Genomic DNA, 19,899 nt, shown 5'->3' on the forward strand with positions numbered 1-19,899 from the left:
CATCTCTGGTCGCTGATGACAAGGAGAAACTGAGCAATATATCTCCCCCATGTGTACGGGGCTATAGGGTTTGGCTGCAGCTGTAGATTGAATCCCAGTAAAACATGACATCCACCTGTCCAGCCTTTGAGGATGTGTTATATGTCATCAGTCTATCCATCAAACTATCTATAGTCACACACAATACACACACACACACACACACACACACACACAAATTCACATACACACACTTATAAACTCTGGAAAGAAACTGAGTGAGTGAGACACGAATTGTAAGTTCCCCTTGATATTGGATACGTGACCACCTGACTTCCTCAGGAATGTTACATTGTATCTGTATCAGCAGCAGCAGCAGCACAGGGATCACCGTGTGTGTCCCGGTGTCAGCAGCAGGAACTACATCTCCCATAGACCTGCAGGAAGCCCCCTCCTCCTACCAGCAGCATCATAGGATCTATCCTCCTCCGCAACTCACTGTATAGACAAGGAGGGGGGTACGGCAATCCAGCCTGGCACCAACAGGAGGGGGGCTGATAGGGTGGGTGAGAGACCCTGGAATGGAGTAAGCCCTCAGCCATGGTAAGGGAGGGGGCAGGGACACATTCTCAGGCCTGGTACATGGAAGCGATCCCCCTGGTCCTCCTCCCTGCAGACTCCTAGACCAGAGCATCCTTCATCCTCAGGAAGAGGGAGGAGAGAGACAAGGTCTGGGTCTGACATGGAACACTGAAGGCTGTGCATCTGCTGCTGTCAGGCAGAGGTACCTGTTTGGGAGATTCTTTGATTTAGGACCCCAGCAGGGAGGGAGGGGGAGATTGCAGGGTGGAGATATGGAGATCCTGGTGATTGCACGTGCCAGCAGCCTCTTGCTGGTGCTTCTACCCAGCTTCCTGCCAGTTCCTGGGCAGGTGGCCATCAAAGTACCGCTGAGAAATTATGCAGGCCTTGGAGCGGTTCTCTCTGACAGAGCCATAAGGTCTACAGAGGATGAGATGGGACAAGACATCAACTTCATGGACATGAAAGACAATCTGAGAGGAAAGTCTGGACAAGGGTACTACGTGGAAATGAGGGTGGGCTCTCCTCCACAGATGGTATGTGACAATGTTATACCAACTCTTTAATGTTGTGTACCTCAGTGTGGGCTATACAAATGCACTGTGGTCGGTAATGATTACATGGACAAGGCATAAATGCACTTTCCTAAACAATTTAGAAGTCAACCAACGAGTAGCACTGTCTGCCAAAAGATGAGTCAATCTACTAATGTCTCCTAATTGTCAATGAATACATTCCTTATTATACAGGATAGTAGTGATAGTGACGGGGAAGGCTCACAAATGACTCATATCTACTTCTGGTACCTAATGATGTCATTCAGATTCCCAGTTTATGACCAAGGGGCAAATATCTATTATCGGAATCCGCTCACATTGTTGGTTGATAGTTGCCTTGTCTACATTCATAATGTAGATACCACAATGTCGACACTAGAATTTCATGTCCACAATGCCGACATTTGAAATGTTGATATGTGAAATGTTGACATTGTCAGGTTAGTAGGTTAGGCTGCGGGTTAGTAGGTTAGGCTGCGGGTTAGTAGGTTAGGCTGCGGGTTAGTAGGGTTTGGCTGCAGGTTAGTAGGGATAGGCTGAGGTTTAGTAGGGATAGGCTGCGGGTTAGTAGGGTCAGGCTGCGTGTTAGTAGGGTTAGGCTTCAGGTTAGTATAGATAGGCTGAGCGTTAGTAGGGTCAGGCTGCGGGTTAGTAGCGTTAAACTGCGGGTTAGTAGCGTTAGGCTGCGGGTTGGTAGGGTCAGGCTGCGGGTTAGTAGCGTTAGGCTGCGGGTTAGTAGGGTTAGGCTGCGGGTTAGTAGGGTTAGGCTGCAGGTTAGTAGGGTCAGGCTGCGGGTTAGTAGTGTTAGGCTGCGGGTTAGTGGGGTCAGGCTGCAGGTTAGTGGGGTCAGGCTGCAGGTTAGTGGGGTCAGGCTGCAGGTTAGTAGGGATAGGCCAGGGCTTGACATATTTTTTAAAAATCTAGGAGCCACAGTGAAATTGTAGATTCCCAGTTTATGACCAAGGGGCAAATATCTATTATCGATATTCGCTCACTTTGTTGGTTGATAGTTGCCTTGTCTATATTCATAATGTAGATACCACAATGTCGACACTAGAATTTCATGTTCACAATGCCGACATTTGAAATGTTGATATGTGAAATGTTGACATTGTCAGGTTAGTAAGTTAGGCTGCGGGTTAGTAGGTTAGGCTGCGGGTTAGTAGCGTCAGGCTTCGGGTTAGTAGGGTCAGGCTGCGGGTAAGTAGGGTTAGGCTGCGGGTTAGTAGCGTTAGGCTGCGGGTTAGTAGCGTTAGGCTGCGGGTTAGTAGCGTTAGGCTGCGGGTTAGTAGGATTAGGCTGCGGGTTAGTAGGGTTAGGCTGCGGGTTAGTAGGGTTAGGCTGCGGGTTAGTAGGGTCAGGCTGCGGGTTAGTAGCGTTAGGCTGCGGGTTAGTAGGGTCAGGCTGCGGGTTAGTAGGGTCAGGCTGCGGGTTATTAGGGTTAGGCTGTGGGTTAGTAGGGTTAGGCTGCGGGTTAGTAGCGTTAGGCTACGGGTTAGTAGGGCCAGGCTGCGGGTTAGTAGCGTTAGGCTGTGGGTTAGTAGGGTCAGGCTGCGGGTTATTAGGGTTAGGCTGTGGGTTAGTAGGGTCAGGATGTGGGTTAGTAGGGTTAGGCTGCAAGTTAGTAGGGATAGGCCAGGGCTTGACATATTTTTTAAAAATCTAGGAGCCACAGTGAAATTGTAGGAGCCAGACACATAAGTGCCGCTAACCAACATGCTCGTTGCTATGGGTTTCTTGCTCGATGCCAGGGTTTGTATGCTCTTTGCCAGGGGTTACATGCTCTTTGCCTGGGGTCACATGCTCTTTGCCAAGTGTCACATGCTCTTTTTCACGGGGGATTATCCCTCCTCCTCTTTCCTTGCACCGTTACCATGCATGGTAATGGCAACAGCCAGGTAGAGCAATGGATGCCCCACCAGGCTGCATCAGAGCAGGTCCGCGGCTATTTCAAAACTTAAGGCAGAACGTGAGCCAAACGGAGCTCACGGTCTGACAGCCGATCAGGAGCTAGCAGTGCTGTGAACCACTCTGATAAGGAAAGTGTTGCAGCGCTCATTAATTTGAATGAGTCAACCAAATATCATAATTAAAACAAATGTAATAAATAATACATGAAATACAATTAAAAACAATATGATCAAAATGGGGACCTGTCAATAAAATATAACCTGCTCTGGTCAATCCCAACACGATTGGAGAAGTGAGATTGAGGGATCACTGGGGTCCAATTTGTTGTCCCAATCTGTCGCTGGTGGTGTCCGAGTCCTGTTTCGGATTTATTAGCTTGTGGGGATCCTCTCTAAAGTGCGTTTTTGCTTGTGGGAAAGGTGCTCCAATTTATAGTCCCATAGGGCCTCACTGTAGGTATCCCAGTCCTGGATGGACTTATGTGGGGGATCCTGCTGTAAAGTGCACTGTGCTTGAAAGATAAAGTGCTCCAAGTGTTGGGAAGGAAATGGCAAAGTCCAGATAAATTAGCAGGTGCAGGGCAAAGTGTTCAAGACAGGTCCAACTGGACACCAACGCGTTTCGCTGTCACTTCAAGGACAGCTTTTTGAACCACCTTGAAAAAGCTGTCCTTGAAGTGACAGCGAAACGCATCGAGTAAGTCTATAATTATGCGTTCGCTGTACATGGGGGGTGGGAGTGGGGAAATCCATTACATGGGCAGGGTTTGCAAATACGTGCTATAGCGCATATTTTACCCAGAAGTACCTACCAGGGACTCCCTTTTTTAGAGTAAGCGGGACCCACTCCGCTCTGATTGGACAGGCAGCATCTGACAGCGGGCACCTGGGCCAGTGTACGTCAGCAGTGACCGCCACGCACAGGGGACGTGGCAGCACATGAGGCGCGGTACTTGTGTATTTTGGCGGTGCCCGATTTCAGCATTGTGCGATGAACGCATCGCATGCCATGTACCCGATGGCATGCGATGCGATGCGATTTTGACCCCCTATGCGATTAAAAATCGTATAAGCACCCTAAAGGGTGCTTTTGAGCACCCTAATGGGTGCTTACAATGTTAAATGCACCCCCACGCCACCCCCCCACTATAAACGTGAACCCGAAGCGTGGCGAGCGCAGCGAGCCCGTGTGGGGCGGCGGTACGCGAGGGGCGGCGGTACGCGTCCTACGACCTTTTCATACCCCCACTATCCACGTCGGCGTGGAGTTGAGAATAGAAAGTGTGGCGAGCGCAGCGAGCCACCGAGCCCGAAGCGTGGCGAGCCCCGCGAGGGGACGCGGATACCTTCACAGGTATCCGCGTCCCCTGGTGGGCTTCACAGGTGTCTGCGTCCCCTCGCGTGGCTCGCCACGCGGACACCTGTCAAGACCGCCAGGGGACGCGGATACCTGTGAAGGTATCCGCGTCCCCTCGCGGGGCTCGCTGCACTCGCCACGCTTCGGGCTCGGTGGCTTGCTGCGCTCGCCACACTTTCTATTCACAACTCCACGCCGACGTGGATAGTGGGGGTATGAAAAGGTCGTAGGACGCGTACCGCCACCCCTCGCCACGCTTCGGGTTCACATTTATAGTGGGGGGGTGGCGTGGGGGAGCATTTAACATTGTAAGCACCCATTAGGGTGCTTAACATTGTATAAGCACCCATTAGGGTGCTTATACAATGTTTAATCGCATCGCATGGCACGAAATCGCGTCACATCGCATACCAACGCATGCGTTATGGTATGCGATGCGATGGGCGCTGCCAAAATACACAAGTACCTGAGGCGCTGGCAGGAAGGGTGAGTGCCTGGCGCAGAGGGCTGGTTCAGCAGCAGCAGCAGCTCGCCTCTCAGCAGCTTCATACAGACCTCCGGCTCTTGGTCTTTGCAGCACCAGAGCTGACATCTACTAATAATCACCGCACTGAAGCAGCAGCAGCTCGGGAACACTGCTTGCTCCTGTGCTGCTGCTTCAGTGTGGTGATTATTAGTAGATGCCAGCGCTGAGGCTGCCGAGACCAAGAGCCGGAGGTCAGGCTAACCCCTATGGCAAACAGCATGTTAAACCCCATGGCATGGGCAGGTTGTAACCCTGGGCAGAGCATGTTAACCCCATGGCATACCTCCCAACTCTCCCGCATACCACTTGAACGTCCCAGTTTTGGGGATGTTCCCACATCCCTCCTGCGGCCGACAGTATCCTGTCACCCGGTGAATAGATGCTGTGCGCATGCGCCGTCTGTTCACGCAAGCAGAGGGGCTGGGGGCTGGCCAGCAGCTTACAGAGCCACTAGCCTTGCATCCACAGCATCTGAAAACAGGGGCGTGGTCCCTAATTTCGGCCACACACCTTTGCCGCGTGACAATGACCCTCCCCCGCTGCACCAAAAGTTGGGAGGTATGCCATGGCAGAGCATGTTAACCCCATGGAGCATGTTAACCCCTGGCAACGAGCATGTTAACATTAAGCATGAAACCATAGCAACGAGCATGTGGGTAAGCTGAACTTATGTGGCATATTGTGTAATAAGCTATATAGCGTGTGGTATTATATGTAATAGGTATTACGGTGTGTGACATAGGCCCTTACTCAGATCTGATCGCAGTACAGATTTGTTTGAAAAATGGGCAAAACCATGTGCACTGCAGGAGGGGCAGATGTAACATGTGCAGAGAGAGAGTTACATTTGGGTGGGGTGTGTTGAAACTGAATCTAAATTGCAGTTTAAAAATAATGCAGCCAGTATTTACCCTGCACAGAAACAAAATAACTCACACAAATCTAACTCTCTCTGCACATGTTAGATCTGCCCCACAGCAAGTGCACGTGGTTTTGCCCATTTTGAGAACACATTTGTACTGCGATCAGATCTGAATAAGGGCCATAATGTGTAATGGGCATTATGGTGTGTGGCATAATCTGTAATGGGTATTTTGGCATGTGGTATAATGGCCCTTATTCAGATCTGATCGCAGATCAGGGGTTTGTGCACGCACAAATATGACCATGTGCAAACGCCGGAGCGAAATAGGGAGCTTTTTCGGATCTTAACCAAATGACATAGTTTCTAGTCTGGGGACTGTGGAAAATTGTAACCAAAAAAAAAAAATGATGAGGAATAGGCCCCTACAAGAGGACACAATACGTTTAGTATTGTCATTTATATCTTCATTACTGATGATGGAATTTATTGTAAGGTGATTAAAAATACTGTGTGTTAACATTAACAACTAAAATATTGTATTGTGGATTAGAATGACTGCACTGTATGGCAATCACTGTGATGCTCTCTGCAGCCACTGGGATGCTCACACTATTGTACAATGATCCCTAGTATGTTCCCTATATTGCAGGGTTGTCACTGGTTTGCGCTTTGTATTGTAGATCAGTCACAGAAATGCTAGGTGCTTTCTGCATGATTTAAGCCCCAAACACATTAGAGTACCCGCCGATGCAGATACTGGTGGCGGGGTGCCGGTATCGCCAAGTGCATACACACGTGCCAATGCTTGTGGAAAAGGGAGCGACGGTCATGCTATCAGAGGCGTAACTAGATATTCGTGGGCCCCATAGCAAAAGTTTGTAAGGGCCCCCTATATATCAACTGATGGTGATAAATGTATGCAAAACATATTAGTTTGACAGCAAAGATGGGCCCCCTTCAGCTCTGGGCCCCATAGCAGCTGCACCCCTTGCACCTATGGTAGTTACGCCCCTGCATGCTATGGCTGCAGCGTGACATTCGTTAACGAGAACTGTGTGTGTCTGAAGTATCTGTGTCTGTAAGGGATGTCTGTCAGTAAGTATGTTCTCATATTGTCTGTACCAGAAGACATGAGAACATCATCAGTCCGTGTTCTGAAGCTCAGGCACAATTGAGTTATGCAGCAAGATAATCATCTGTAGCACAAGAGCAAGTCCACCTCTGAATGGCTCATAGGGAGAAAAATTAAGGTTCTGAAGTGACTTAGGGGGTGATTCAGGTTGGATTGCAAAAGTAAACTCCTTCTTTAATAGACAAAACCATGTGCACTGCAGGTGGGGCAGATGTAACATGTGCAGAGAGAGTTACATGTGGGCAAGGGCATAACTACCATAGGTGCAGGGAGTGCACCTGCTATGGGGCCCAGAGCTAAGAGGGGCCCATCTTCCCTGTGTAAGTTACATATTTTATATGCATTTATCACTATATACATTGCAAACTTTCGCTATGGGACCTACAAATATCTAGTTACGCCCCTGCATTTGGGGGAGTTATTTTGTTTCTGTGCAGGGTAAATACTGGCTGTTTTATTTGTACACTGCAATATAGATTTCAGTTTGAAAACACCCCACCCAAATGTAACTCTTTCTGCACATGTTACATCTGCCCCACCTGCAGTGCACATGGTTTTGCCTATTAGAGAGAGATTTTGCGAGTCAGCCTGAATAAGGCCCTTAGTCAAAGTTCTGGCTTGAATTCAATTGAGTTGCTATGGCAGGATCATACTTACTAACTCTCCATGAAATAGTAGCAATCTCCCTGACTCCCTGAAGAGACTAGCAATCTCCCTGATTGCCCCTTACCCCATTATGTAGCTGAAAAAAATAAGTAAATCAGAGATATATACATTCAAGTGAGGTCATCAGTGCCATTTACCTGCATGGAATATAAGTGTTAGGAAGAGAATGCTATTGCTTTGGATGCCGGTGGTCAGAATACAGACAGCGGTATCTTCATGCACAGAATCCCAAAACCTACTAGGTAAGTATTCTTACCCTCTTCTGCTATGCCCCTATCCGTACCCCTAGGTACCTGCAGCCTACCTCCCACACGCAGCCAGGGCCCGGGCAGCTGCCCACAGTGGCACGGCACCACCCCCCACACCTGCACAAATGCCCCCACCCGGCGCTGGTGGCCAGGCTCGCACAATACACAGTGCAGCCTGCAGAGCGCCGAGCCTAGGATACAGAGCAGGCTGTCCCCGGCGTGAGGGGAGCAGGAGGCGCAGGAAGGTGACGGAGCCCCCCCGCACACCACAGTACAGGTATCGCGGGGGCCTCCATCACCGCACCGCGATGACAGACACATATGTTAGTACATATGCGCTGGCATCGTGGCGAAGGGCGGCAATGTATTTTAATACATCCCGCCCAAAAAGAACAACGTAATACATATATGTTTGTTTATTTCATGTTTAATATTTTGTAAGTGCGTACACTTTTTACATTATCCACACTTGTTGCGCAACCAGATCAAGTTGATTCCACCGGCCACCCCCCCCCCCCCATATTGTTTTGATCATTTTTCTGACACTTCCATAAATTGTCTGGTTACCATCCCCAAACGGCGACTTCCTGTCCGTCAACTTGTGAGGGGATTGCAATTAGATATTTTTGCACATGCAGTGATCAACTCTGAATCGGGCCCATATGTCACAGCAGACAAAAAGCCGAGTTGAGTGTGACAATTTTTTTTTATTTTTGCTTTATTCATCATCTTTAGATCTGAGGAATGGTAATCAGGAGCACCCTCTCACTTGGCCCTCTAGTGGTGGGCCAAGATTCTAAGGACCTTATTCTGGTTGATTTGCAAGGCTGCGAATTCTCAACCTTGCGTGTCCACCAGATGACGCCCTGCGACTGCTGATACGCACGCCCCCCTCCTTCGCGCGCCATGTTCGTACGCACGTGCTGCCAATGGATGTTTAACATAAACATCCATTTGCAGGCTGTGGGGGAACACCCACATCATTCGATGGTCGACGACCATTAAATGATGTGGAAGCCACATGCACATCTAAGGTTACTCTGAGAGGTTCAGAAGGAAGTGGTCGGGCAGCTGATGTCATCACCGTATGTCAGCTGCCCGCCCCAGCGCCCATGTCACTGGGCGATTTCCATGGGAATGCCTATGGGAACGCCTATGAAACGCTTGGCGTTCCCATGGGCGCGACTATCTGTCGCCCCCCCCCCCCCCACAGCCTTGGGTGCGTGCACCCAGCGCACAGCCTGTTCGCCATGGCCGCACACGCACCCGGCGTATGCACACATGAGCAGAAATGCGGCTGCGCATATGCAAAACATTGGTCCCCGTGTGAACCCCCAGAGTCCTTTTTAATAGAAGAGGCACCTACATGTGTCCTCATCTAGCCTCAATATACTATGTGTAGTAGATGGTGTAGTGTAGCAACTCTTTCTTGAAACTTGTGCTACAGATGCAGCAATGCACCACTCGTTCTGTACTAGAGACAACGAGCAGCAACTTTAACCACATAGAATTAGTTTTATACATTTGCAAAAGTCCCAGATTGAGAAGGAACTTGTAGCACTTCATATACAGATCCTGACTTACACAGCGATGTACAAGTGTCACACATTAAAAGAATCAGTGCCGTCTTGTGAAGCAGTTTAACTGCATCAAATTGCGACCGGTACATGCAGAGCTGCACGAGACCTGGGAAGGGCTGTTTAGCATGATTGCGACAATAGCGTATAAGAACACATTAGTACATAGGGCCTTATTCTAGTTCACTCTTTCTGACAAAATCCTTCTTAGATGGACACAACCATGTGCACTGCTGGGGGGCAGATGTAAAATGTGCAGAGAGAATTAGATTTGGGTGAGTTATTTTGTTTCTGTGCAGGGTAAATACTGGCTGCTTTATTTTTGCACTGCAATATAGATCTCACTTTGAAGTAAAACCCCACCCGAATCTAATTATATCTGCACATGTTACATCTACCCCACCTGCAGTGCACATGGTTTTGTCCATCTAAGAAGGAATTTGTGCAGAAAGAGTGAACTAGAATAACCCCCCATAGTTACATACCTTTCTAGGCACATGTATATTTCTGGGGTTTTTTTTTTTGCGTAAACCTCATTCTACAGAAAGTGGCACATTAGTAATTAAATCAGTAAATAATTGAATGTCAGAAGGTTGACTCATTGTAAAGGAATGTTTGTGACAAAGATATGTTTTTTTTTTTTTGCATTAAAGTTTTTATTGAAAGAAATGTGCATAACAAAAAAAAAAAGGAAACATAGGTTACTTAACAACCGACGCAGTCGGGCATTGCATATGAAAATTCTTAACATAGTCTTTACTAGACATAAGAGTTGAATATTTGTTAGATATAGGTACGATAACCTGTAGATAATAAAAACATATTCAAATTTTAATCGTAACTGTGAGGGAAAGGGGTCTAGAGAGTCACCAGACCAGTCAGGGTAAGCAGCAAAGGGGGGAAGATGAGTAAAAGGGTATGAGAGCAGGGGGTCTGGGGGTGGAGGAGGGGGGGTGTTGGTTGCCCGGGGGGGGGGGGTGTTTACATGTTGGTAGTTTAGCTGTTATTGTTTGGTTAAGTCCTAGTGTAATTTAGGTAGGAAAGGGTGTCTTTGAAGAGGAGCCAGGGGGCCCATATTGTCTGGAAAGTTTTGTGGTTAGAGGAACCGGACAGGGTTATGTCGTCCATGGACATATAGAACTCGAGGCGGTTAAACCATTCCACTATGGTTGGAGGGGAGGTAGACCTCCAATGAACCGGAATGACAGCCTTGGCTGCGCTGTTTATGTGTTTGAGTAAAGACTTTTTATATGCTGGGATGGGGCCGTCAATTTTGTTCAATAGCCAGAATGTGGGTTCAGTGCTAATGTCTGATCCCATAATTTCTTTAGTTATCGAGAACACCGAATTCCAAAATGGCCTTATGGCAGAGCATTCCCACCAAATATGCAGCGGAGAGCCTGGGGCTGCATTGCACCTCCAGCATGTCTGCAAAAAAAAAAAAAAAAAGGGGAAAGAAGGGGAACAGTAGAGATTGGGTGGGTGCACTCTGCAGACCGCTATAAAGGGGCGTCCAACTGATTAGGTATTCTTAAAATTCAACTTTTATTAGGTATGTTTAAAAGAGAAGGAGTATTCTAATTACTGATTCTCATTATAACAAATATATAGAAGTGCAAAAAGATTTAGAAAAAGTGATTAAAATTGATCGTGATGTAGATGCTTACTTAATTGCTTTGTGTTTCTGTCTTATATGATTTTATATGGTTTTTATTATCTGTTGTTCAATGTTCATAAGTTAGATGTTATTTCCTGACTTGGTATGTTATTAAAGAATTTTTTAATCAGTTTTTATTGTAAATACTTATTTCACTGTAGTCAGAAAAGAACAAACACACCCTTTGTGTTTCTGCAATTTTTTGCTTAATTATAGATGTGCCAAATCATATATGTAAAGAAATTTTATTATCCAAAAGTGACAATACACATTATTCTTAACGTTCTAGAGATATACTTTGCTGTATTCGTATTTTCTAGCGTTCTGTACGATTATTTATCGCTGTATACGTTACAGTATTTTCACCAATGTTTTATAGGTAATTCAAAGCACCAAATAGCGTATCCTCTAGGCTTTGATTTGTTATTAAGCAACGTTACACTGGTATATAGGGCAGGAAACAATTCTTAGACGCGTGCTATATATGTTAAATAAACGCTGGCTATTTCCCTCAATGTCAACGCTTTACCCAAATATACAGGTTGGGTTACTGTGTAATCAGTATATTAATACTCGTTAAGACAGTGTATTTGTCACTATTCTTTATTGGGCGATATTCCTGTATTTATTAGTGCACCAATTTATTAGTGTGTACACACCATCCGATTTTGTTTTAAGGGACTTATATCCCTATCATTTTATAGGGCTTTATTGTTAATGTTTAAGTTACTTATGCACGTAGTCTTCAAGAGAGCAGGAATACAGGTCACACAGGTATCCTAGGATATATCTGACTGCACCAATTTGCTATATTTCAGATCTGTGCGGTAACTTGCCGCCACATACACTGTGATATTCAGCGATCACCTGTAGCAAGTTAATCCCTTCAATATAAGCATCTAATCAGGTGCAATCTAGATATCCTCTATATTCTAATATTGTAACAAGCAGCGCTGTATATATCTATTATTTTGGGTAGAGATGCTTTCTTGCTGCGTGCTGTGTATATTCAGTCAACGCTAGCTGTCTTCTCTCCGTATCTGTGCTGCAGCTTGTACACATATGAGTTTAGGGTCCTGTGTGTTTACTGTATTTATCACAATATGTTGGTGGTGTTCCTGTATTGTGTAGCGCACCAATCTGGTTAGCGCATACACACCATCCAACAAGAGACTTTTTGTCCTTATTATTTCATATGGCTATATTGCTTGATGTTTGAATCACTCATGCATATGATCTTCTGGTCGCAAAAATACAGGTCCTATGGGGATTCCAGGATGTATTTAACTGCACCAATTTGTTATATTTCAGACTTATGCGGTGATTTGCCGCTACATATGCTGTGATGTTCAGCAGTCATTTATAACAAATTAATCTCCTCAGTTTAAGCACCCAATATGGTGCAAATTGGATGTCCTCTGTATTTTTATGTGATAGCAAGCAGCGCTGTATTTATCATATATTTGGGTAGAGATAATCTCCTGCCGCGTGCTGTATGTATTTTAGCAAACGCTGGCTGTCTTCCCTCCGTGTCAGCGCTGCAGCTTGCACATCAATAAATTCAGGATCCCTATATATCCCGTATATTCATACTTTATGTGACAGTGTGTTATCACAATAAATTGGTGGTGTTTCTTTATTGAGTAGCGCACCAATCGGGTAGCGCGTACACACCATCCAATTTTTCGACAGAGATTTTCCTTTTAATTCTCTGCTAATGTTTTACACTTTATTGTATGTTGAATCATATGCATATATGAGTTTGGCAATCATAGAACAACAGTGTGCAGTACAATTATTATTTATAGTCTCTGATAGCGCTGATATATTATGCAGCTATCAGCCGCGTGCTATCTGTGCTGAACACACGCTGACTGTCTCTCTTTTTACCGGCGCTGTGGCTCCAGCGTCTGGGTGAGACTACTATGCATGCACAATATTTATTATAAGACAGTATATGTACACAATATTAATTAGGTGGCATTCCTATAACATTTAAGCTAATCTACATCACGCGCCTATGCGCATTTCACCGGCTGTGCCGGCTTCCTCAGGGCACAGCCGGCTGAGGAAGCCGGCACAGCCGGTGAAATGCGCATAGGCGCGTGATGTAGATTAGCTTAAATGTTATAGGAATGCCACCTAATTAATATTGTGTACATATACTGTCTTATAATAAATATTGTGCATGCATAGTAGTCTCACCCAGACGCTGGAGCCACAGCGCCGGTAAAAAGAGAGACAGTCAGCGTGTGTTCAGCACAGATAGCACGCGGCTGATAGCTGCATAATATATCAGCGCTATCAGAGACTATAAATAATAATTGTACTGCACACTGTTGTTCTATGATTGCCAAACTCATATATGCATATGATTCAACATACAATAAAGTGTAAAACATTAGCAGAGAATTAAAAGGAAAATCTCTGTCGAAAAATTGGATGGTGTGTACGCGCTACCCGATTGGTGCGCTACTCAATAAAGAAACACCACCAATTTATTGTGATAACACACTGTCACATAAAGTATGAATATACGGGATATATAGGGATCCTGAATTTATTGATGTGCAAGCTGCAGCGCTGACACGGAGGGAAGACAGCCAGCGTTTGCTAAAATACATACAGCACGCGGCAGGAGATTATCTCTACCCAAATATATGATAAATACAGCGCTGCTTGCTATCACATAAAAATACAGAGGACATCCAATTTGCACCATATTGGGTGCTTAAACTGAGGAGATTAATTTGTTATAAATGACTGCTGAACATCACAGCATATGTAGCGGCAAATCACCGCATAAGTCTGAAATATAACAAATTGGTGCAGTTAAATACATCCTGGAATCCCCATAGGACCTGTATTTTTGCGACCAGAAGATCATATGCATGAGTGATTCAAACATCAAGCAATATAGCCATATGAAATAATAAGGACAAAAAGTCTCTTGTTGGATGGTGTGTATGCGCTAACCAGATTGGTGCGCTACACAATACAGGAACACCACCAACATATTGTGATAAATACAGTAAACACACAGGACCCTAAACTCATATGTGTACAAGCTGCAGCACAGATACGGAGAGAAGACAGCTAGCGTTGACTGAATATACACAGCACGCAGCAAGAAAGCATCTCTACCCAAAATAATAGATATATACAGCGCTGCTTGTTACAATATTAGAATATAGAGGATATCTAGATTGCACCTGATTAGATGCTTATATTGAAGGGATTAACTTGCTACAGGTGATCGCTGAATATCACAGTGTATGTGGCGGCAAGTTACCGCACAGATCTGAAATATAGCAAATTGGTGCAGTCAGATATATCCTAGGATACCTGTGTGACCTGTATTCCTGCTCTCTTGAAGACTACGTGCATAAGTAACTTAAACATTAACAATAAAGCCCTATAAAATGATAGGGATATAAGTCCCTTAAAACAAAATCGGATGGTGTGTACACACTAATAAATTGGTGCACTAATAAATACAGGAATATCGCCCAATAAAGAATAGTGACAAATACACTGTCTTAACGAGTATTAATATACTGATTACACAGTAACCCAACCTGTATATTTGGGTAAAGCGTTGACATTGAGGGAAATAGCCAGCGTTTATTTAACATATATAGCACGCGTCTAAGAATTGTTTCCTGCCCTATATACCAGTGTAACGTTGCTTAATAACAAATCAAAGCCTAGAGGATACGCTATTTGGTGCTTTGAATTACCTATAAAACATTGGTGAAAATACTGTAACGTATACAGCGATAAATAATCGTACAGAACGCTAGAAAATACGAATACAGCAAAGTATATCTCTAGAACGTTAAGAATAATGTGTATTGTCACTTTTGGATAATAAAATTTCTTTACATATATGATTTGGCACATCTATAATTAAGCAAAAAATTGCAGAAACACAAAGGGTGTGTTTGTTCTTTTCTGACTACAGTGAAATAAGTATTTACAATAAAAACTGATTAAAAAATTCTTTAATAACATACCAAGTCAGGAAATAACATCTAACTTATGAACATTGAACAACAGATAATAAAAACCATATAAAATCATATAAGACAGAAACACAAAGCAATTAAGTAAGCATCTACATCACGATCAATTTTAATCACTTTTTCTAAATCTTTTTGCACTTCTATATATTTGTTATAATGAGAATCAGTAATTAGAATACTCCTTCTCTTTTAAACATACCTAATAAAAGTTGAATTTTAAGAATACCTAATCAGTTGGACGCCCCTTTATAGCGGTCTGCAGAGTGCACCCACCCAATCTCTACTGTTCCCCTTCTTTCCCCTTTTTTTTTTTTTTTTGCATACAATCAATTAGAGAAGGGTAGCACCACGTTTTATTCTCTCTTTGTACTAAAGAAAGGTCAATCCAAGACCAATATAGATGAGAATATGCAGACATAGTCCATAAAGGGCGTATCAAAAGGATAAATCAGTGCGGAATAATTCCCCTTCCCCTCTTCCTTCATATTATTGACCTCCAGCATGTCGCCTCGGCTCCCGGGAACATTTTCGCTAGTACTGTGGGGCATCTGTACCACCTGGATAAAATTTTGTACTGGGTCTCTAACACTGAGTAACTGGGTGAGCAAGAGAGCGTGACCTGGAAGATTTTGCTCCAATCTTTTGGTTCTAGTGAAATACCTAGATCCTTCTCCCAATCAGAGGTAAACCGTGGCAATGTAGAGAAGGTATCTTCTATTAGAAGTTTGTACCCTGTCGATAGAAAGTGCTGGGGGGGTGATGCGGCCAGACATAAGGCCTCAAATGGGGTGTGTGGTCTGTGTGCCGATGTCTTGTATGGTTGACTGGAGAGTAGGTGTTTGATAGGTATGTACCTCCAGATCTCTGACGGAGGTAAGTTCCAAGTCTCGCGCATCTCTGGGAAAGGTATCGTCTCAGAGTGAGACACCAACCGGCCAATACGTAGTTCCCCCGCCTGAGACCAGCGGCGATATGTCAAAGGATTCATTCCCGGAGGGAAATCGGGATTGTTCAACAGCGGGGTCAGTGGGGAGATCGGGGAAGAGACACAAGGTCTCTTCCGAAGCAACTTCCACACCGATAGCGTTGGGCCTACTGTGGGGTGGGTTGTCAAGGGTGGTGTCTGAAGCCAGGCCGCCAGTCCGAGTCGGGATGGCAGCCCATAGCTCTCAAGTGTCACCCATTGTTTATCGGGTGCTTGTCTAGTCCATTCCATGACTCTCCCCAGCATGGTCGCCTCGTAGTATGAGGGTAGGTGGGGTAGCTGTAAACCTCCTAAATTTCGACGGCGAAATAATACGTCATGTCGAAATCGGGGGTTGTTAGAGCCCCATACAAACTCCCGAATCAGTCGCTGGATTTTAAGGAACCATATTTTAGGTATATGGATGGGGATGGTCTGGAATAGGTAGAGAATCCTGGGGAGGACATTCATTTTAATGATACTCGTTCTTCCCATCCAGGAAAATGTGCCTTTACGCCAATCCCGGAGTTCGTTTTTAAGTTTGTTCAGGAGTGGTAAAAAGTTGTCTGAGTATAGTTGAGATAAGTCTCTATTTATCCACACACCCAGATATTTAATTTTTGAGGGATGCCATGCAAAGGGGAAGGTGCGTTTCCAATTGTCTACCAGAGTGGTGGAGGCGGTGAGGTTAAGGGCAGTGGATTTGGAAAAATTAATTTTGAAGTGCGACAGACCTCCGAATGTATGAAATTCAGAGATGAGGTTGGGGATTGAAATGGAGGGATTGGTCAGAGCTATCAACAGATCGTCTGCGAATAGTGATAGTTTATATTCCTGGCCATCAATGGCCAGACCTGTAATATCTGGGTTCATTCGGATTGCTTTGGCCAGGGCCTCCATACATAGGGCAAATATGAGGGGGGATAGGGGGCAACCTTGGCGGGTGCCGTTAGAGATCTTAATTGGGTCTGAGAGGGTGCCATTTACTTTGATTCGGGCCATAGGTGCAGAATACAGTGACAGGATTCTTCCTAGAGAAGTAGCTCCCAGTCCCATGTGTGTTAACACTCCCCTCATGAATAGCCAGTTAATTCTATCGAACGCCTTCTCTGCATCAGTTGTAATTATTATAGATGGGTTATGTATGTTCGAGGCTAGGTGGATCAGGTCTATCACTTTAGTGGTGTTGTCCCGAGCCTCACGACCCGGGACAAAGCCCACCTGATCAGAGTGGATTAGTGTCGGAAGTAGTGTCTTAAGTCTGTTTGCTATAAGTTTGGCAAATAATTTGATGTCTGTATTCAGGAGGGAGATCGGTCTGTAACTAGAACATAGAGTTGGGTCTTTCCCTTCCTTGTGTATTACCGTGACATGAGCTTCAAGGGACTGAGGGGAGAACCGCATAGAGTTAGAGATAGAATTAAAGGCAGCCAACATCCTGGGCAGGAGGATGGAATTAAACGTTTTGTAATATAAAATTGTGTAGCCATCGGGGCCCGGGCTTTTGCCTGTCGGAGTGGTTTTCAGAGCGTCTTCTAGTTCTTTTAAGGTAAATGGGCTATCCAGCCAGTCCCTGTCAGCTTCTGTTATGGTAGGGAAGTTGATGTCTTTTAGATATTTGGTTATTTTCGCCTGTAGGTTGCTGACCTCCAGTGGGGAATCTAAGGGAGAAAGATTGTATAATTTGGAGTAATATGTTTGAAATGCAGACGCTATGTCTGGAGTTGTTCTACAATCTTTCCCTTTGTCGTCTTTCATTACATCGATATAGGCAACTGCTCTCTGAGCTCTTAAGGCTCGGGCAAGTAATTTGCCTGGTTTGTTTCCCCATTGGAAGTAGCGGTTTCTACAGAGCTTAAAGTCTCGCTTTACTCTCTCATTTAATAGGGAGTTTAGTTCAGTCCGTGCCGACACCAGGGCCCGTCTATCTGTGTCTGACAGGGATGCTTTATGTGTTAATTCTAACGACCTAATCTGTAGTAGTAGTTGTGTCTTTCGTTCTTCTTTTTGTTTCTTAATGTGGGAGCCTAGTTGGATCAATTTCCCCCTCAACACACATTTGTGGGCTTCCCATACTGTGACCTTGGATACTTCAGGGGAGTCGTTGATCTCAAAATAGTCAGTGAGGCTCTGAGTGATTTGCGTTTTGCAAAGTTCGTTGGAGAGGAGACTCTCATTCAGTCTCCATGAGCAAGGTCTGGATAGGGCAACGTCTGTGTGTAGTGTTAGCGTAATTGGTGCGTGGTCAGACCAGGTCATTGGTTCAATGGAGGTTTGGTCTATAAGGTGAAGAAGTCTGTGTGGGAGTAGGAAAAAGTCTATCCTAGAGTATGATTTATGGGGGTTTGAGAAGAAAGTGTAATCACGTTCGGAGGGATGCTGGAGGCGCCACGCATCGACTAGCTGATGCTCGTGTATAGTGTGTCTAACACTACGATAGACCTTGTTTGCGTAATGTCGTGACGGTGTGGAGGAGTCTATGTCCGGCTGAATTGTCCAATTAAAGTCACCTCCCAGAACAAGGATCCCTTCTTTCAGGGCTTCAATACGTTCAAGTACTTTCTGTAGGAAAGAGGGTTGGTTGGTATTGGGTGCGTAAAGGCTAACAAAGGTGTATAGCTGGCCGTGTAAGACTCCCTTTACTAACAGTGCTCTTCCCCCTACGATTGAGTGGGGTTCAAGGGACTTGAAGGGAAGGCGGTGGGAAAATAATATTGCTACCCCAAGTGTTTTACTGCTTGGGTTGTTGCTGTAGAAAGCAACGGGGAAGTTACGGTCTTTTAGTGGGGGGGCTTTATCTGCCATAAAATGGGTCTCTTGGATGAAGGCTACATCTGCTCTTAGAGCGTGAAGTTCTCGTAGAGCTCTGGACCTTTTCTCGGGGATGTTTAAACCCTTTGCGTTGATGGAAACAACCTTAAGGGTTGTTCGTCTTGTACTAATCATTAGGACTTAATGGTAAGCCCGGGCATGGGAGGGGGGGGGGAAGCAAGGGGACAGAGGGGTGTTTGGTGGGGGTTAAATACATAGGTAGTAACTGTAACATTTGCAACATATGGAAGTGGTTAACAGATGGAAGGTCGGACCGCTCCTTGCTTTCACTGGTGCAAAAGTTGCAACCAGTTGCAAGGACAAACAAGTGCGGCACAGGGGGCATCGGGGGGGTTGTGGTCCACAGCCATCAAATTGATGCACAGAAATGGGGAAGTCATATAACGTTGAACAATGAACTTACTAGGCCATCTAAGGGAAAGCTAAGCATTTATCCCTCCGTCTTTTTTATTTGATTTTTTTTTTTTAAGCATATATATTCAAGGAGGGGGGTGGCTAGCGGCCTAGCATTTTACTTATATAGTAACACATATTTAGAACAATAACATAGTGAGTAAAGGATCACTCATATATAGAGAAACATTCAGCGGGTGAAGAGGTGGTATACATAATTTTGAGATGTACTCACGCCACAGCTTACAGATCTAGGAGAGTAGTGACCAGTTGAGGGCAGAGGAAGTTGGGCAACATAGAGTCCAAAAGCTGTATAAGTGGTAGTATTGTCCCTGGTATGCCCTGGAATTTATGTGGGAACTGCAGGCAAGTTTAATTACAGTTCCATGTTTGCAGTAGGAAACCAACAGGTTTTTGTGGAGGAGCTCAGGTGACTCTGCTGTTCGTTGTATGTCGTCGACGATTAGGGCTTTTTCTTGGGTGTTCGACAGCTGTCCAGCCATCGTTGTCCTGTTGCAGAGGTGGAGGCAGTCTTATTGAGTGCTCGGGCCAGTCAGGAAGTTGAGGGGGCTCAAAGCCCAATGAACTGCAGAAGGGTTGGAGATCTGAAGGGTCTTTGAGGATGAGTA

The 19,899-nt window shown here is 45.2% G+C and overlaps 1 protein-coding gene across 1 annotated transcript in view; it reads left to right on the forward strand.

Annotated features, from left to right (window-relative positions):
• The first annotated feature begins 383 nt into the window (after window positions 1-383).
• BACE1 (beta-secretase 1) overlaps window positions 384-19,899 on the forward strand; it is a 36,024-nt gene continuing 16,508 nt past the window's right edge. The window contains exon 1 of the mRNA XM_083163151.1: window positions 384-1,097. Within this exon, the coding sequence (XP_083019277.1) occupies window positions 834-1,097 (264 nt within the window). The 5' untranslated portion in view covers window positions 384-833. The remainder of the gene's footprint in view (window positions 1,098-19,899) is intronic.

This window comes from Crinia signifera, chromosome 19 (genome assembly GCF_055691185.1).
Source record: "Crinia signifera chromosome 19, ASM5569118v1, whole genome shotgun sequence".
NCBI lineage: Eukaryota > Metazoa > Chordata > Amphibia > Anura > Myobatrachidae > Crinia > Crinia signifera.